The sequence below is a fragment of the Oryctolagus cuniculus genome, chromosome 17, assembly GCF_964237555.1.
Source record: "Oryctolagus cuniculus chromosome 17, mOryCun1.1, whole genome shotgun sequence".
Lineage (NCBI taxonomy): Eukaryota > Metazoa > Chordata > Mammalia > Lagomorpha > Leporidae > Oryctolagus > Oryctolagus cuniculus.
In genome coordinates this window covers 43427112-43447019 of record NC_091448.1, presented here as the reverse complement: position 1 = coordinate 43447019, position 19908 = coordinate 43427112, and the positions used below count along the sequence as shown (strand labels likewise).

General features: G+C 55.6%; 2 protein-coding genes across 2 annotated transcripts in view; both read left to right on the top strand.

The window, feature by feature from the left end:
- Positions 1–15479, top strand: part of LYRM9 (LYR motif containing 9) — a 103016-nt gene extending 87537 nt beyond the window's left edge. Inside the window, exon 10 of the mRNA XM_070061107.1 lies at positions 15360–15479. Within this exon, the coding sequence (XP_069917208.1) occupies positions 15360–15426 (67 nt within the window). The 3' untranslated portion in view covers positions 15427–15479. The remainder of the gene's footprint in view (positions 1–15359) is intronic.
- Positions 15480–15571: 92 nt separating this feature from the next.
- Positions 15572–19908, top strand: part of NOS2 (nitric oxide synthase 2) — a 42200-nt gene continuing 37863 nt past the window's right edge. Inside the window, exon 1 of the mRNA XM_017349094.3 lies at positions 15572–16341. The gene's annotated coding sequence lies outside the window, so the exon portion shown is untranslated. The remainder of the gene's footprint in view (positions 16342–19908) is intronic.

Genomic DNA, 19908 nt, shown 5'->3' with positions numbered 1-19908 from the left:
CGTAGGACTCCATCCAAGGCACTCTGATAAATGATGTGGGTGTCCCAAGTGGGGGCTTAACCCACTATGCAATGCCTGTCCCCTTTTAATTTTTTCTAATATCTTTTTAAAAATTTTATTTGTTTGAAAGAGTTAGAAGGAGAGACAGAAGATACACACACACACTCACACACACACACACAAAGATGTCTTCCATTTACTGGTTCACTCCCCAAAAGCCTGTCCCTGCACCTGTACCTGTGATCCTCAGAGGATTTGTCCTGAGCTCCTGGTGATGCTTTTGATCCACATGCCATCCTTTTAGAAACTTCCCAATTCTTTGTATTTTCTTTTATATTTTTATTTTCAACAGATTTGTATATTTATTTGAAAGAGAGAGAGAGCAAGCGAGCGAAAGAGAGCACTTCTATCCACTAGTTCACTTCTAAAATACTTGAAACAGCCAGGGCTAGTTCAGTTGCTAGGAACTCTGTCTGAGCTTCTCATGTGGGTGGCAGGAACCCAAGCACTGGGGCCATGTTCCGCTGGTTTCCTAGGTGCATTAGCAGGGAGCTAGATTGGAAGTGGAGCAGCTGGAACTTGAACTGGTGCTCATATGGGATGCTAGTATCACACACAGTGGTTTAACCTGATATGCTACTACACTGGCACCCAGATTTTTTTTTAAAGATTTATTTATTTGAAAGGCAGACTTACAGAAAGGCAGAGGCAGAGGCAAGAGAGAGAGAGATATCTTCCATCCACTGGTTCACTCCCCAAGTGGCTGCTATAGCCAGAGCTGAGCTGATCCGAAGCCAGGAGCCAGGAGCTTCTTCTTGGTCTCCTATGCAGGTGCAGGGACCCAAGCACTTTGGCATCTTCTACACTTTTCCCAGGTCATAGCAGAGAGCTGGATTGGAAGTGGAGCAGCCAGGACTCGAATCAGCGCCCATATGGGATGCCGACAGTGCAGGGGGTGGCTTTACCCACCATGCCATAGCATTGGCCCCCATGGCCCGCCAATTTTTTTAATATCATTTTTTAAAGATTTAATTTACTTGTAAGTCAGAGTTATACAGAGAGAGAAGGAGAGAGAGAGAGAGAGAGAGAGAGAGAGAGGTCTTCCATCCTCAAGTTCACTCCCCAATTGGCTGCAACCGCTGGAGCTGGGCCAATCTGAAGCCAGGAGCCAGGAGCTTCTTCCAGGTCTCGCAGGTGGGTACAGGGGCCCAAGGACTTAGACCATCTTCCACTGCTTTCCCAGGTCATAGCAGAGAGCTGGATCGGAAGTAGAGCAGCTGGGACTCAAACCGGCACCCAAATGGGATGCTGGCACTGCAGGTGGAGGCTTTACCCACTACACCACAGCGCCAGACCCTGAATGTCATTTTTTGATGAATTAAAGGTTTTAATTTTAAAAGGCCCAATCTATCAATCTTTTCCTTTAAAGTTAGTGCTTTTTCATGTTTTATTTGAGAAGTCCTTGCCTGTCCCAAGATCATGAAACATACTCCCCCAGGTTTTCTTTCAGAGGCTTTATCATTTGACCTTTCATGTCTAGGCTTGTAATTGATATCTGTGGCCGTGTAATTGTGTAATGGATATTGATATCTGTGGGCCGGCGCCATGGCTCAATAGGCTAATCCTCCGCCTGCGGTGCCGGCACCCCGGGTTCTAGTCCCGGTCGGGGAGCCGGATTCTGTCCCGGTTGCCCCTCTTCCAGTCCAGCTCTCTGCTGTGGCCTGGGGGTGCAGTGGAGGATGGCCCAAGTCCTTGGGCCCTGCACCCGCATGGGATACCAGGAGAAGTACCTGGCTCCTGCTTTCGGATCAGTGTGGTGCGCTGGCCGCAGCGCGCCAGCTATGGCGGCCATTGGAGGGTGAACCAATGGCAAAGGAAGACCTTTCTCTCTGTCTCTCTCACTGTCTACTCTGCCTGTCCAAAAAAAAAAAAAAAAGAATTGATATCTGTGATAGAAACAAGGTAGGGTCCCGGTTCATTATATTCTGTGTGGCAGTCCAGTTGTTCCAGGACCATTTTGACCCCTGGATCTGTTGGGATCAGAGGCCTGCATTTAATGCTGAGCCCCTGCCTATAACTAGACTCTGGACCCCCTATCATGTGTTCAGAGCTGGGGAGGGTCCCTAGCCTGTGGCCCAGGAGGAAGAGATGGAGGGGTGAGGCCTGGCCCTAGAATTGGCAGCGTCTGGAGTTGCCCAGGGCAAGGTGAGGGGCATTGGGCAATAGCTGCTAGTTCGCCTCCTCTGTGAATTCCTGACTCCCCGCATGCTTCCGAAGGATGCCACACCTGGCCAAGGTTTGCCAGCTGTTGCTGGAAACGCCGGAGACTTCCAAGAAACTCCGCTTGAGGGAAGAACCCAGCCTCGGGCTTGAGATGTCTCATCGCTCTTCAGATTGCCCAGCCTGGCCTTGCCTTGCGGGAGGAGTCTGCCCCGTGACTCGGTGAGCCAAGGCTGGCAGCGACAGACCAGGGAAAGTCCTATGTTTTTCTGAGACCAAAAACTGTTTATTTCTGGCCACGAAAGAGAAAGCATGTCCAGGCTCAGGCTGTGTAGACCATGGACTAATATTTTCCAGACAGATGACTGCTGTCCAGTGCTTTCCTGGACCGCTCCCCAGGGCCTCTCCTCTGGCTACGTGAGCCCCGGCAGCCACCCTGCCGTCTGCAGGGGACAAGAAAACTGCTTTTGTACACACAGCACTGATAGTGAGGACAGGGCAGAGGGTGTTGGTGACGACTCCCCACTTGCCGGGTGGGAGCCACATGTGTGGGGTTTGGACTTGGCTGGTGGCCACTGAGCCCGAGAGGACGAGGGGGTGAGGGCCGTGGCCTTCAAGGGGCTGCTGGCAGAGGATCTCGCCCGCTGGCTCGCGGCATACTCCCGAACACGGACACGGAGTGTGTGCAGGGCACCTCCAGGCTCCCCCAGCCCGGGATGCTTGCCCTTAGGGCTCGCTCCCCCTGAAGGGTGGCAGCAGCTGCAGTTACCAAACAGCTTCTTCTTCGCCACATGGGCCAACACGTTCATCCCACACCCGGGCTATGACAGTGACTGAAACCACAGATGTCCTGCCGCTGTGCGGCCTCCACTCTAGGGGGACACGGACAATGAACAAACAAATAAGCAAACCGTACAGGGCGTGGCGTTCAGCTCTGGCACAGACGCACAGAGCAGAGGGCGGGTCAGCAGGGTTGAGAGAAAGAGGAGGTGGCAGGGCTGGCCTCAAGAGGACGGGACACAGGAACAAACAAGGCTTGAAGGAGCCGGGCAGGTGTGGCACAGGTATCTGGAGGAAAAGGCTCTGGTGCAGAGGGTCAGCTGCAGAGGTGTCAGGCTTTGACTCGAATCCAAGACGACGGAAATTCTGAACCCAAAGCCCAGAGGAGTGCAGCAGCACCCCCCCTTCCTTTCTGCTCTTCTCCTCCCCTCCCCTCCCTCCTTCCTTCCTTCCTCCTGCGCACGGTCATCGAGTGCTGTCACCTCCGACAGCTCTCCTCTTGCTGAGAAACCAAGGACAGCAAGCTGTCGGGGCTCACAGTTGGGGTTTGGACATCTTCAGAAATGCCCACAGAATGACAGGACAGATGGGAGTTTAGTGATGGATTAAAGCTCTCCAATATTAGAACCCCATAGATGCCCGTGGAATGAGATGAAATTGTCATGTGTTCACTCCAACTATTTTTATTTCACCCCAGCTAAACCCTATCTTTGGAGCTCTTTGGTGGGCATTGCAATGAATTCTGAAGAGCCCTCTGTCTCCTGAGAGGGAAGGTTGGAGACTGCCCAGCCCTCCGCCTCTGCCCTCCGGCCCTGCTTGCCGAGCAACGAGCCTTGTCCTCAGTGGGGTGGCATGGTGGCGGGCCCCTGTGCTGGGTGGAGCCTTCACCCCAAATCCAGCCCCAGAGAGACAGGGGCAGCCACTCCTGGGTGCAGGAGGTGCTGAGTCCGGGGCACCTGATGACTGTCGCTGAGAACAACCAGCCCCGAACGCCATGTGTGTCCTTGGTGCCCTAACCCCTTGGCGACAGCTGCAAACCCTTCCAGGGCTCTCCCGGCTCCTCCTGACAGCTGGCCAGAGCCGGCCTCTGCTGGGCTGTGAACGCCCTCACCTAGGAGTCGCCGTTCGTCCATTTGTCCACGCACTCACCCAGTCCATGGCCCGGCATTCATCCCTTGGGCCTTTCAACCTTAGTGCCACCTACTTTGAGTTCCCATCCCTAAATCAGCTCCTCCTCTTGCCTGCCCCTCAGTCGCCACCTGCAGGAAGCCGGGGTCACCTGGCTGCCTCTGCTCCATGCCTGTCCAGCAGCAGGTCCTCTTGCTCCTTACCCCCAAGGCGCCTGTCCTCCCTCTGCTGCTCGCTGCCTGGGGGCCTGTGTGAGCCAGTTAACCACAGCGACAGGAGGATGGCCTCACTCCTGCACAGCACTGCCGCCGTGTGTACAGACCCGTGTGTGATGCGTGTGCGCCGCGAGGGCGGGCAGTGTTCCTCAGATTCTTTCCTGTTCGCCAGAAGGGAGTCCATGGTCGGTCATAGTGGTGTTACACTTTTAACGTAACATGCTTGATTTTGAATATATGAAACATTACGTTAAGATATAATAAAGGGAAAAAGTGAATCTCACAACAAATGATTCAGTGAAAGAAGAATGACTTGGAAAAGCATTCACGTGTACTCTTAAGGAAAAACAAGGAGCATGTTACAAAACTCATATGGGGGATGGCATTGTGGCAGGTTAAGATGCCATTCTGGGGCGCCTGTTTGAGTCTCGTCTCCTCTGCTTCTGATCCAGCTTCCTACTAGTGCACACGCTCGGAGGCGGCAGGTGATGGCTCAAGTACTGGGGTCCCTGCCACCCAAGTGGGAGATCTGGAGATACCTATCTCACTCTCGCTCTCACTCTCTGTTGCTCTGCCTTTCAAATAAAAATAGTAACATGGGCACACCAACACTGGGTGATACGTACCAGGTGCCGGCTAGTACACGGTGCAGCTGGGAGTCTGGCATGTTGCTGGCAATGGGACAGCCACCCTGGAAGAGTGGTCTGCACCGTCATAGACACCCTCTAGCAGACCTGGCAGCCCCAGCCTGAGGGAAATGAAACTTGGGTCTACACCAAAACCTGTTCACGAGAGTTTACATCAGGGCCCCTCCTCACTGTCAAAAGCTGGGAGCCACCCGTACGTCCTTCAGCGGCTGAGTGGTGAAACCATGGCCTCTCCCTACGGTGGGTGACCTCTCAGCAATGAATGGAACACACTGTCCCGACGATGGGAGTGGCTCCCAGAGGCATTCTGCCGGGGAGAGGTCCGTCTCAGAGCGTTACACACGGTGCGGCTCCGTTGACAAGCCAGTCGAGAAAAGGCACAGCTGTAACCATGGGGACGACATCAGTGGTTGCTGGGGCAGGGTTGGGGGTCAAGTGGAACTACGAAAGGGCAGAATGAAGTTGTTTTTAAAATTAAAAATATTTGTTTACTCAAGAGGGAGAGAGAGAGAAAATTCCCAACTGCTGATTCATTCTCTAAATGCCCTCAACAGCTGGGGTGGGGTCAGACAAAAGCCAGGAGCCCAGACTCGATCCAGTGTCCCTACGTGGACTCCGCTGCTTGAGCCATCACCGCTGCCTTCCAGAGTGTGCAGTGGCAGGAAGCTGGCGTCAGGAGCAGAGCCAGGACTCGGATCCAGGGACTGGGAAATGGGATGCAGCCACCTCAGCTGCTAGACCTAGCCCCTGTCCCCATCATGCGCGGGTGCTTGGGGGTGATGGAACTGGCCTCCACATGCTGGCGGTTATTTCAGTGGACATGGATGTTAAAACTCATCAAGTTACACTAAAAAGCAAAAGCTGAACAAGAGAGGCAGCACACATCAAAAACACCAAGCCAGACCTCGTTCAGGCGTTCCCTCGTCTGGGAAGCCTTCCCCACCGCCGATCCTCATCCCTCTGGGTTACAGCACGTGGGACGTCAGATCTTAGGCAGCAAGTGCTGTGTAACTGCGCAAGGGATTTAACCTCTCACCTCAGGGAGACAGAGTCTCCCGAGTCCACGTGGGACAGATGGCTTCCCCACGAGCTCGCTGTAGAGGCTTACGAGGCTGTGAAAGGCTGTCTTCCCAACGTGAATTTGGAAAAGCTCTCCACTTTCTGGCACCCCAGCCAATTCGACGTCAGGGTGTTTCCAGTGTCTGCCATGCAGGCTGCGCTCCCTGCCTTCCTCAGCCCTGGCGAACCGTTGGCTGTCGGGAGTACTGTGAAGTAGACTTCCTCCATAAAGCAATCAAGTCTGCATCTGGCTGTGCCGGAGGATACAGAAATGCAGGTGCTCACAGGTGATCCTGGGGAGTCAGAGTTTATTGTAGAATATGTTGGGTAATAAGGAAGCTGGGAAGTGGGACCCACAGCTAGGAGTCACGCAATCCAGGGAGAGTGTGGGACCCCCAGAGGCAGTCCTGTCCGGGGCCTGCGGTTTTTTCATACTGCCTGACTGGAGCATCCTGGTCCTAAGCCCGACCACTCGGCTCCTGCTCCTCCTGCAACAGTCTGCTCTCTGCACCCCACAACTCCTGTCCCCACCTTCTGTCTGGGGACTTTTGGACGGTGACTCTGCTATCAGTCACCCATCAGGCACTTCTGGCTGCCTCAGAGTGACATGCCCACCCTTATCCAACCAACTGGAGGGGTCATATGAGACACAGCAGAGAGACCAAGGCCCAGGATGGCCCTCAGAAATGGGCAAGGCCAGGGGCCAGCACTGTGGTGCAGCAGGTTAAGGGGGTGCTTACAATGCAGGCATCCCATACTGGAGCGCCAGTTCCAGTCCTGGCTGCTCTGCTTCTGATCCAGTTTCCTGTGAATGTACCTAGGAGAGCAGTGGAAGATGGCCCAAGTGCTTGGGCCCTCGCCTCCTAGGTGGGAGACCTGGATGGAGTCCTGGGATCCTGGCTTCCGCCCGGACCAGACCTGGCTGCTGCAGCCATTTGAGGAGTGAACCAGTAGATGGAAGAGCTCTCTCTCTCTCTCGCTTTCACTCTGCCTTTCAAGTAAATAAATAAATTATTTATTTACTTGAAAGGTAGAGTTACAGAGTTACAGAGGGAGAAAGACAAAGATCTCCCATCTGCTGGTTCATTCCCCAAATAGCCTCAAAGGCTTTGGTTGGGCCAGGTCAAAGCCAGGAATTTCATCTGGGTCTCCATGTGGGTGCAGAGGCCCAAGGACTTGGGTCATCTTCCACTGCTCTCCCAGGCACATTAGTAGGAAGCTGGATCAGAAATAGATCAGCCAGGACTTGAACTGGTGGCCCATATGGGATGCTGGCCTCACAGGTGGCAGCTGAACCCCTTATGCCACAATGCTAGCCCCATAAATAAACCTTACAAAAAGAAATGGGCAGGGCCAGGGCAGATGTGCTGACACATCTAGGAGTTAAACATTAAAGACAGAACAATTAATATGGAATTAAAGACAAGACAAGGGTCTGGAAGACAGTTGCAGTCACAGGCTGCCTGTGTTTCTGTACATTCCCTCAGCTTTGCCCAACCCTCCGCATGCTTCAGTTTTCACTTCTAGTATAGGTGAGAACCTATGACCCCCTCCCCCTTCCTTCTTCCTGTATTTATTTGAGAGAGAGAGAACTCCTATCTACTGGTGTGCTCCCCAAAGCCCGATGGGGCTGCGGCTCAGCCAGGGCTGGCGCTGAAGATGCCATCCAGCTCTCCCACCTGGGTGGCAGGAACCCAGTCACTCGAGCCATCACCACTGCCTCTCAGCATCTTCGTTAGCAGGAAGCTGGAGCCAGGAATGCAACGCAGGTACTCTGATACAGGGCAGGGACTTCTTAATCGCTAGGCTAAATGCCTGCGTCCCCGTTTGCTGTCTTCTTTTTTTAAGATCTATTTATTTATTTGAAAGGGAGAGTTACAGAAAAGCAGAGAGAGAGGCAGGGAGGGAGAGAGGTTTTCCATCCACTGGTTCACTCCCCAGATAACTACAATGGCTGGAGCTGCGCTGATCCGAGAGCCAGGAGCTTCTTTTGGGTCTCCCACATGGGTGCAGGGGCCCAAGGACTTGGGCCATCTTCTACTGCTTTCCCAGGCCACAGCAGAGCGCCGGCCCCCTCTTTGCTGTCTTAATCTGGGTCCATGAGCTGGCAGTCTCGACAGCACCCCTGTGAAGTGTGTCACCGATGTCCAAAGTCACATGCGAGGAAGCTGGGTCACACAGAGAAGCCCAGGATCTCCTGTGGCTCTGAAGGCAGCCCTGTCTTCTCCATGTGGTTGGTGTCACCTTGGCCCAGGTGCCATACAGCAGTCTGCGTTCTTGGTGCAACTCGGGGCACAGGCAGCGCCACGAGGAAGAAACCATCAGTTTATCTAATCCCTTCTTCTCTCCCTCCTGACCTTGAAACCACCCAACCAACAGATGACTTAGGTGACGAGGAAGCTGCCCCACAGAGAGCTGACGTCCACTGACCCAGAAGAGAGATGTAAATACAGGTGATGGGTCACAGGCAGATGCTTTTGCCTATCAAATAATTTTTTAAAAGGTTTTATGGGGTGGCGCTGTGGCGTAGCGGGTAAAGCTGCTGCCTGCAGTGCTGGCATCCCATATGGGCACCGGTTCGAGTCCTGGCTGCTCCACTTCCGATCCAGCTCTCTGCCATAGCCTGGGAAAGCAGTAGAAGATGGCTCAAGTCCTTGGGCCCCTGCATCCGCGTGGGAGACCTGGAAGAAGCTCCTGGCTCCTGGCTTCGGATCGGCGCAGCTCTGGTCATTGCTGCCAATTGGGGAGTGAACCAGCAGATGGAAGACTTCTTTCTCCCTCTCTGCCTCTCCTTCTCTCTCTGTGTAACTCTTTCAAATAAATAAATAAATTTTAAAAAAGATTTTATTTGAAAGCAGAATACAGAGTGAGAGACAGAGAAAAGTCTTCCATCCTCTGGGTCGCCCTCCAAATGGCTGCAATAATCAGGGCTGGGCCAGGCCGAATCCTGGAGCCGGAAGTTTCATCCGGGTCTCCCACATGAGTGGCAGGGACCCAAGCATTTGGGCCATCCTCCTCAGCTGCTGTCCCAGGTGCATCAGCAGGGAGCCACGGCTCTGAGTGGCTGTTACTTGTCTATGAAGGCTGGCACAGCAAACAATACCCACAGGCCACCCTGCCTTGGCATCTGGATGACCTGCGTGTGAGGTTTGCCTGGGGTTTTGCAGATGTCCCCGGTGCCCATCTCCCTAGGAGGGAGACAGGATAGAAACTGGACCTGACTCCAGATCAGCATCTTCCTGACCCGACCACGCAGCCATCTCCAGACCTGACCATGCAGCCTTTGCCCGGTTTCGACCATACGCTGCTCCCTGCCTGCAGTACCCCTTCCCCTGACTCACAGGCAAACAGGAGCGAGAAATTCCTAAACTGTAACCACAGAAGGACCCCTCCAGCACTGTGAGGGCCCTTCTCAACCTGTGCACATGCCCAGAATAGCCCACGATGACTGAGAGCTGACCCTCCTGGGGAGGCAACGCTGGCATCTTCAATGTGTCATGTGCAAAAAGGAGCAACAGCACCTGCGCGAAACACAGAGCCTGGTGCAGACTGAAGCACCCCTTGGGTGCCAAGGTGGTCAAGCCCAAGACCAAGAGGGAACAACCCTGCCTCTCCCAGTCAAGTAAAAAGCCCTGCTCAGCTCTCTTAGGAGAGTCAGTGGGTGGAGCCGCTCCTCGTGCCCTGGAGCTTGAGCATAAGACCCCAGTAAACCCTGACTTGGACATTGGCCTCTTGTTATTTATTATTTATTTGAAAGAGAAGTGAGAAGAGAGAGAGAGGTAGTTTCCATTCACTGGTTCACTTTCCAAATACCCATAACAGCTGGGGCTGGGCCAGGCTGAAGCCAGGAACTCCCATCTGGGTCTCCCACATGGGTAGCAGCTCCTGCCTCCCAGGGTGGGCATTATCAGGAAACTGGATCAGAAGTGGGGAAGGGAGGCCAGTGCTATGGCATAGAGGGTAAAGCCTCTACCTGCAGTGCTGGCATCCCATATGGGTGCTGTTTAGAGTCCCAGCTGCTCCACTTCTGATCCAGCTCTCTGCTAAGGCCTGGAAGATGGCGCAAGTGCTTGGGCCCCGGCACCCACGTGGGAGACCTGGAGGAAGCTCTTGGCTCCTCACTTCCTGCCATTGCAGCCTTCTGGGGAGTGAACCAGTGGATAGAAGATTTCTCTATTTCTTTTTTATTTATTTATTTTTTAATTTTTTGACAGGCAGAGTTAGTGAGAGAGAGAGAGACAGAGAGAAAGGTCTTCCTTTCTCCATTGGTTCACCCCCCAAGTGGCCGCTATGGCTAGTGCGTTGCGGCAGGCGCACTGCGCTGATCTGTAGCCAGGAGCCAGGTGCTTCCTCCTGGTCTCCCATGCGGGTGCAGGGCCCAAGGACTTGGGCCATCCTCCACTGCCTTCCTGGCCACAGCAGAGAGCTGGACTGGAAGAGGAGCAGCCGGGACAGAATCCAGTGCCCCAACCGGGGCTAGAACCCGGGGTGCCGGCACCGCAGGTGGAGGATTAACCTAGTGAGCCGCGGCGCCGGCCTCTCTCTCTATTTCAAATAAATAAATCTTAAAAAAGAAAAAAAAAAGTGGGGAGGGGACTCAACCACAAGGGCTCCTTGTGGTCCTTGTGGGATGTGGGAGTCCCAAGCTGTAGCTCAACCCACTGCACGGCCAAGCCCGCCCCCTCTTGTCGGTTACTACAGGCAGTGAGTCAGAGAACCTGTGCTGGGTAACCAAGGAGGTGCCGGTCCCCGGCCTGTGAGAGTGGCGCTTGGGAGGTGAATGGGGAGGAGGAAACTCTGTCAAGGCCTGTGATAATCCTGCTGGGATTGTCCTACCTCCCGCGCCGTCTCCGTGGCTGCTGCCCTGGCTGCAGTTTCCCGCTGTACACCCCTCCCCCTCACTTTGAGCGCCTTCTTGTGTATCACATTGCCTGTGAACCTTCGAGAAATCAGCCTGGCAACCTTCCAGACTGTGTGCGTGGCACGGCTCATCCTGGCAGTCACCCCGCGAGCTGGTGGTGTGCTGGTTCCACCTCACAGAAGAAACAAGGCTAGGGGGTTACAGAGTCTGGAAAGGGGCTCTCTCCTGAGCCTTCCGTGGGATTAGGGGAGTCCAGGCCACCTGTGCATTTTGCATTGAGGGGGCTAGAACCACAGTCAAGGCCAAGCTGCTGATAGCCGGGTCTCCCCTGGACACAGGCTCCCCAGGGGAGCTACTCTTCCACCAGAATCAGAGCTCGGGGACTGGCACCCTCCTCCATGTGTCCTCCCATCCAACATTGGTGCGTTACCCGTTCATTCCTCAAAAGCCCATTGGCCATGGGGTTGACATTGTGGCTGTAGAGTGCCTGAGCCCCTGAACCCCTGTGGGAGACCTGGAGGAAGCTCCTGACTCCTGGCTTTGCCCTGGCCCAGCCCCGGCCATTGCAGCCATTTGAAGAGTGAACCAGTGGGTAGAAGACCTCTTTGTCTGTCTCTTCCTCTCTCTGTGTATCTCTTTCAAATAAAATAAATCAATCTTAAAACCAGAAAAAAAAATCAAAAAGCCCATTGGCCACATCACACCCACTTAGGAGCCACGTAAGAAGGAGAGCCGATAACAAGTGCTGCCAAGGATGTGGGCTGACCGGAACCTCTCAGTCCGTGGGTGGGGAGGAAGCAGTGAGGGTGCTTAAAGTCTGGCACTTTCTCTAAACAGTTGAGCATACAGCTTCCTCGTGCGCCAACAACTCTCCTAGGCATACACCCGTCCTAGCAGCACTGCTCTTAATAGTCAAAATGCTCGTAACTGAGGCTGGATACAGGAAACGTGCTGCACCCACGCAGCGGGAGCTTCCTCGGCCATACACAGAGGATGGCTCAAACGTGGCGTCAGCTGGGTGCACCTTGAAGACGCCATGCTCAACGTGATGAGCTAGGCTCCAGGGTCACGTGGTGTGTGATTCCACTGATGTACAATGTCCAGGACAGGGGAATTTGTAGACGAAGAGACTGGTTGTTGGCAGGAGCCAAGGGAGGAAGAAATGGAGAAATGACTGAGGTTTCTATTTGGGGTGATGAACGTGGTGTGGGATTACGTAGTGGTGGCAGTTATACAACCTTGTGAAAATCCTAAAAACCACGAAAGTGTATATTTTAAAAGGGGGATTTTTATTATATGTGGATTTCATCTCAATTAAAAAATCCCCAGCACCAAAAAAGATACATGAGGTGATGGGTAAGCCAATGACTGATCTAGTACACCTGGTGAATGGGTATTGAAATGCCACAACTGTACCCTGTAAATGTGTTCAGTTACTATGTGGAAATTGAAAAATTAAAGCTATATAAAAAGTAATATTTACCAAAAAAAAAAATGTCCATTGATCACTTTTTCCATGCTCTAGGGTTGTGTGAGACGTGTGTCTGGTGTGGAAACAGTGGTGGGCAGGCATTCGGTACAGGGATAAGATACTGCTCGAGATGCCCCCCATCTCACCAGAGTACTTGGATCGGAGGCCCAGTTCCAGCTTCCTGCTAAGGTGCACCCTGGGAGACAACAGTTGATGGCTCAAGAAGTTAGGTCACCCACATGGGGGACCCGAATGGAGCCAAAGCTAGAGCCCAGTCCCCACTGTTGTGAGCGTCTGGGGAGTGAACCAGCAGCAGATGGAAGATCTTTGTCAGTCTCTGTCCCTCTGCCTTCCATATAAATAAAATGAATAAAATAAAAAGCAAAGTAGTGGGACCTGAAGGGGAGCCCAAGGGGCTTTGGGGACCCAGGGCTTGGGCATGGAGGGGCAGTGGAACCTCTAGAGGTAGCAGGACTTGGCAGTGGAGCGGAGCTGGTCAGGGGAAGGGTGTTCCAGGCAGCGTGAACAGCATGTGCAAAGGCATGGTGTGCCGCTGAACTCCTGGTGAGTGGGCACAGGGCACTGAGCTGGGGCCGCAGGTATCCGATGCTGAAGTCCCAGGTCCCCTCCTGCAGTGCCACCTCTGCAGCCACAGGCAGGAGGACACACAGCACCCCTCCTGTTGAGGACTCTGAGGGCACACCCTGAGTTCTGAACTGCCAAGCCAGCCAACAGCCGCCCCTAGCCCCCTTGTGTCATGGTGCCTCCCCAGAGCTTCGGGGACTGTCTAGCACCAGCCAGGCCTTCTCCCTGTCCCTCTTTCTTTGTTTCTTTCCCAGGAGCTGGCTTGGCTCTTCATGTACCTCTCTAAGCCTCAATTCTGTGGTCTGCAAAATAGAGGTGACACAACTTATCTCAGAGAATGGGGGGTGTGGTGGGAACAAAATGACGGGTGCCCGGCCATGTGTCGGTTGGGTGCCAGCAAGTTCTGGACACTGGGAGAACCACAGCAGCAGGCAAGCCCCCGCCTGCAGAAAGCCATGCTCCGCAGAGCAGGGGCAGATGGGCCTGGCTGCGGGCAGGTGGGTCACGTGACTCCTTTAATCCTCACAAAGACGCAAGGAAGAGGCACAGTGACCGTGGCCCTGTTTTGCAGATGAGAAAACAAACCAAGAACAGCTCTTCCCAGTCCACAGATGGCTTCAGCAGCGGGCTCATTCAGGGCACGCGTCCCTGAATCTGCCTCATGGTGGCCCCTGCTCTTACCTTGCCCCGTTCCCAGCTTCATGCCAGGTTGCTGATGGATTCCACCCACCCCACTTTCCTCCTATTCTCCCCGGGCTGTCTCCTCTGGCTCAAGAGTGGGCAGCTCTGCTCTGCCAACCTCCCTGGGATTTGGGGTCTGCAGCCCATCCTCCTGGTTCTCACTCTGCTTCCAGGGAACCAGCCCTCTGCCTCCTGAAACGTGAGCCAGAGAGACCAGCGTTAGTGGTTAAGGTGCCTGTGTCCCACATCTGAGCACCTGGGCTCAAGTCCCAACTCTGGCTCCTGACTCCAGCTTTCTGCCAGTATAGACTCTGGGAGGCGCAGGTGATGGCTCAGGTAGTTGGCTTCTGCCAGCCATGTGGGAGACCTGGGTTGAGTTTCTGGCTTCCATGGTTAGCACCAGGCCTGGGGCTGTTGCTCACATTGGGGAGTGAGCCCTCAGATGGGACCAGGCTCTCCCTCCCTCTCTCTCTGCCTCTCAAAAGTTTTTTTTTTTTTTTCATTTGTACCAGAGGAAGAGGGGGAAAGTGGTCCATGAGCATACTTCATGTGCAACATAGTATGTTCAAAGAATCCATCTTTAGAGGCCAGTGCTGTGGCGTAGTAGGTAAAGCCACCACCCACAGTGCCGGCATCCCATACGGGCACTGGTTTGAGTCCCGGCTGCTCCACTTCCAACCTAGCTCTCTGCTATGGCCTGGGAAAACAGCAGAAGATGGCCCAAGACCTTGGGTCCCTGCATCCTCGTGGGACAACCCAGAAGAAGCTCCTGGCTTCGGATCGGTGCAGCTCTGGCTGTTGTGGCCATCTGGGGAGTGAACCAGCAGTGGAAGATTCTCTCTCTGCCTCTGCCTCTCTGTAACTCTTTTGAATAAATAGATTAAAAAAAAAGATTTTATTTATTTATTTGAAAGCCAGAGAGAAGCAGAGGAAGAGAGAGAGAGAAAGATATCTTCCATCTGCTGGTTCACTCCCCAATTGGCCGCAACTACCGGAGCTGTGCCGATCTGAAGCCAGGAGTCAGGAGCTTCTTCTGGGTCTCCCACATGGGTGCAGGGGCCCAAGGACTTGGGCCATCTTCTACTGCCTTCCCAGGCCACAGCAGAGAGCTGGGTCGAAAGAGGAGCAGCCGGGTCTCAAACTGGCTCCCATTTGGGATGCCGGCTCTTCAGGCCAGGGCGTTAACCCATTGTGCCACAGCGCCGCCCCCAATAAATAGATGTTTAAAAATAAATCCATCTTTGGCCGGCGCCACGGCTCAATAGGCTAGTCCTCCGCCTAGCAGCACTGGCACACCGGGTTCTAGTCCCGGTCGGGGCGCTGGATTCTTTCCCAGTTGCCCCTCTTCCAGGCCAGCTCTCTGCTGTGGCCTGGGAAGGCAGTGGAGGATGGCCCAAGTGCTTGGGCCCTGCACCTTATGGGAGACCAGGAGAAGCACCTGGCTCTTGCCTTCGGATCAGCGTGGTGCACCGGCCACAGCACACCAGCCGTGGTGGCCATTGGAGGGTGAACCAACAGCAAAAGGAAGACCTTTCTCTCTGTCTCTCTCTCTCACTATCCACTCTGCCTGTCAAAAAAAAAAAAAAAAAAAAAAAAAAAAAAATCAGCACACGTCTACATGACAACCCCAGAGCAGAGTTCAGAAGGGAGTAACCGCTCCCTGTGATTCACCACTCTCACATTTCACAATTGTTTCTCACATTCTTTCCTAGGCCTTTAAGCATTTCTCCTTGTCATAAAGAATTCTTTGAGGGGCCAGCACTGTGGCAAAGCAGGTAAAGCCACCGCCTGCAGCGCCAGCATCCCATATGGGCACCAGTTCTAGACCCAGCTGCTCCTCTTCTGATCCAGCTCTCCGCTATGGCCTGGGAAAGCAGTACAAGATGGCCTGAGTGCTTGGGCCCCTGCACCCACATGGGAGACCTGGAAGAAGCTCCTGGCTTCAGATCGGCGCAGCTCCAGCCATTGTGGCCATTTGGGGAGTGAACCAGTGGATGGAAGACCTCTCTCTCTCTCTCCCTCTCTCTCTGCCTCTGACTCTCTGTAACAACAAATCTTTAAAACAATTTTTTTCTTTGACCCTGCCAAGATTCACCGTGAAGCTAGCCCAGCAGGCTTCCTCGGGTGCTGAGCACCTAGGCTGTGGTGGACACGCACAAGCAATGCTGCGCGGGACATCTCTGCACCCCAGGTGGCCGGAGCCTGGAGGAGGCGACTTCCGTGGTCTCGACAGGCACGGTGCTAGGGAAGGGGCTCTTGCGAGAGCATGAGAGACAAGACGTGATGCAGGGCGAGGCTCAGCAGGCCCGGGCGGCAGCGCCGAAACAGCTTCAGGGAGCCCTTGAGGAGAAAGAGGCCCCACGGTGAGGCGTAGCCACCGAGGAAGAGACGCAGCAGGCACGTGGCTGGCGGAAGACGTTGGAACTGTCGGATCAGCGTCCCACATCTGCGGAGGCTGCAGTCGGCGAGAAAGAGGCCCAACACTTGTCTTCCTCCGCTTGGCCGCTCCTAACCCGCTTGAAGCAGTGACGTCTGTTCACGTCACTCGTGCGGGTGCGCTTGCGAGCCCCTGCTGTAGGCATCTGCACCTGCGGCCTGGAGGGCTGTCCGAGACTGAGCAGGGCCGACCCGCCCACAGCAGGCCTCAGCAGTTAACCCGACCTGGGCAGGCGCCAGCGTCTGTGGGGTTGCTGGGTAAGTGGCCTAGCGCCTGTGTGCTGCGCGGTGTCCCAGGCGCTCCGGGCTCTGGTGGCCCCTTGTGACCGCCGGTTTCCCGGGCCCGCTCTTCCCTATTTTCAAGCCCCCTTCCCCTGCTGATATCCCCAGGTGCACCACTTGCGCCCAAACCCTTGCCGGTGGAGCCATCACGTCCCGCAGCGGGAGGCAGGGGGAGCTGCAGAATGTGCTGGGGAGCGTGTGTAAAAAAATCGGGCTGTGGATGAACACTTGCGGCTGGCAGGCCAAGCTAGCTGGCAGGCTGCCTGCCCGGCCAGGCCCTCACACGCAGCGGAGGGGCAGCCCACACTGGGCAGCATGACTCACCGCAGGGGCTTAGCCGGCAAAGCCTGTCCTCCTCTTGGTCCACCTTCTCCGCCCAGGATGGCCGCCTGGGCATTTCCAGCAAAAATCCCACCGGGTCGGTCACCTCCAAGTCATTCAAGGTGCTACAAACCTGGGGAGCCCTGGGCCGCCGATATTTGTGTGACTCATGCCCTCCAGTGGTCAGTGGATGAATGACGTGGGGTTCCGGGGCTGGGGATCAGGAAGACTGGAGACTGAAAGCAAAGAGGGAATCCAGACCGCAAGCACCCCACAAAGACCCTGCCTTGTGCTCGCTGGGGCAGCACACACACTAAAACAGGAAAGGTGCGGGGAAGATGAGCGTGGCCCCCGCGTCAGGGAGACACACAGACTCGTGGAGGGATGCAGTCCATAGGGAACATAGTGCCAGCCTGGAATCCGCCTCTGACCCCAGCTCCCTGCAGACAGCCGGGGGTGGCTCAGTCCTGGCCACCCACAAGGTGGCTTTGGAATGAGGGATGTGGGAGACCTGGATGGAGTTCGAGGATCCTGGCTTCTGCCTGGCTCAGCCCCAGGGGTTGCAGGCATTTGGGGAGTGAACTAGCAGATGGAAGATCTCTTTCTCTCTCTCTCTCCCTTTCTCTCTCTCTCTCTGCCTTTCAAATAAAAATAAATAAATAACAACTTAGAATAGCAGGCGCCAAAGACCCTACAAAGAAATTTGACTGGTTCTGATTTGCAGTCGAAGAAACTGAGACTGGAGGTGGCATTAAGGGATTTGGCCAAGTCGCCCAGCTGGGCTGGCCTTTCAGCCCCACCTGACCAATTGTCACAGAAATGCCACCCTCAGCCACCTGCCACTGCAGAGCTGGCCGGCAGCTGCCTGGCCCAGTGGGAGCTGGGGGCTGCTGGGAAACCCTCCCTGCAAACTGTCTCCATGACAACGACACCTCTGCTTTCTTTATTCCCTGCTGGTCCCCAGCCCCTGGGGTGAGGAACTGGAATTTCCAGGATGAGGGCAGGGAAACTCCCAGTGGCCGGAGGGAGAGGGACCCTCCCCAATGTGGTTGCTCCCCTGGCCTCAGATGCTCTCCCTGTCCAGATCCTTCTGTCCTTCTCATGCCCCTCCTCACACAGGGAGGATTCCAGCCCCGTCGAGTGCTCCCCCCCCCACCCAAGGGAACCACGTCCATGCAGATGAGTAGCGTAGTGGAGCTGGCCGTGCTGAGACCCTCCGGGAGGCCCAGGGCACAGTGGCTGGCCTTAGATCTGGGAGGTTCGCATCTGTGGGACCACCCCTCTGAGCCTCAGTGCCCTGCCTGCAAAATGGGGATGTGACGTTTACTGCACAGGAAGGCGTGAGGTTGGGTGACACGCTATGCACACGGTACACAAATCCTCCCTTCTGGAATGAGCCCCTGCTGTATGCACATCAATACAGAGGCAGGCCTGAGCATGTTTGGGCCCCTGCTGTATGCACACCAATGCAGGGGCAGGCGTGAGCAGCACGGTGCCCCATCATGGAGCTGGGGTTGAGCGGAGGGTGGCCTTCCTCCCATGTCACCATGCGTGTCTGGGAGTAGGCACAAGGGTCGTGTCTCTGGCGTGGCCCCCTTGCCCACCACCATGCCGTCCTAGCAGGCACCCCGCAGCCACATGGCGTGGGAAGAAGCCGTCCTTTGCAGCCTGACGACTCTGAGCTCAGGTTCCAGCTCTGCCCTCGCTACCTGCGTGACCCGGGCAGGTCACTTCCCCGCTCTGGGCTGCAAACTCCTTTGAAAAGCATCAGCGATCTCGAAGCCCTGGGAAGAGGGTTCCGTGGGCTCCAGTAGCAGGAGCGTGTGGCAGGGTCACCGCCTGCCTGTCACGCCCTCCTCTGTCCACAGCATTGCTCTGAGCTGGCAGCAGACGCCCGGCACCGGGGGGAGAATGTTCAACCCCGGGGAAGTCTCCGCTCAATGCGCACCTTGGACTCCATTCCCCACCCCCTTCCCGTTCTTCCTCCTCCTCCCCTGGGCTTGCTCCTGAGACCCAGCAAGGACCCTTGCTCCCGGATGTGCGTCAGGCCTCAGCGTCACCACTGCTGGGCTGAGTGACGTGGGGCTGGTGGGCCAACCTCCTGCATGTGTTCCTTCAGTTGTGAGGCGGGATCGTGGGAGCAGGTACCGCACAGATACTGCACAGCCCCGTGGAGGGGACTGCAGGGCAGGTGCTGGGCCCGCTGTGTTTATCTGCGGTACTTGGTGGCCAGGGTTGTTCTCACCACTGGGGATTACTGCAGGAGGGCACGGAAAGAACAGACAGCCGGGAAGGCAGGTGGGACGTGGGTCTTGGAGCCAGGATCCCTTGGGTTCCATCCTGGAGGAGCGTGGGAGGGGACTCCTGCCTCTGAGCTGGGACTCCAGGGCTTTGGCTCTGCCACCAACTGGCTGTGTCATCTCCTTTGCTGGTGACAATGCCCACCACTGCATGGAACTGTCGTGTGAGTTGGGTGCCTGGGGACATGTAAGTGCACAGCTCTGCTCCCTGTTCTTGCTGCTGCTGACTCCTGAGGCCCAGCTGCACAAGCTGGCCTGGGGCAGAGCCGCTCATCCCGGGAAACGCCAGCGCCCGGTGCTCTGGGCACCTGGCCGAGGCTCCCTGGTGAGGCAGGAGGAGGCGCTTTACCCACAGCGCTCAGCACCTCCGCCACCCCCGCCTAGGGCCCCCATGGTCCCCCGCCTGCCCTTCATGGGGCTGTTTGATTCCTCCCCAGCAGAACCCACCTGCCACGTCTGTCATCAGGAGAGGCCCGGGCATGCGGCCTGTTGGGGGAGCAGGGCCAAGGGGACCGCCCGGAGGCTGCAGGAGGCTTGGGGAGAGAAACCCAAGGCACATTCCAGCACAGGGCCAGCCCTGGACCCTGAGGCCAAAGCTCCGGGCTGGGCGGCTGTCCCCATATGGAGGCTGTTGGCTGTGTGACCTCGGTGTCTTAACCTCTCTGTGCCATTACAGTCCTTACCACGGATTTGACTCCCCCTCCCCTTCCTGGGTGAGACCAGGGACACTGAGTCTACCTTAAGAATCACTTTCCTGGGCCGGGTGTCTGGCACAGCAGGCTAAGCCACTGCTTCTGACTCCCGCACCCCACACGCAAGTGCCTGGGTGTGAGTCCCGGATGCATCACTTCTGATCCCGCTTTCTACTAAGGAAAGCAGCAGGTGGTGCCTCAAGTACGTGGGTCCCTGCCACCCATGTGAG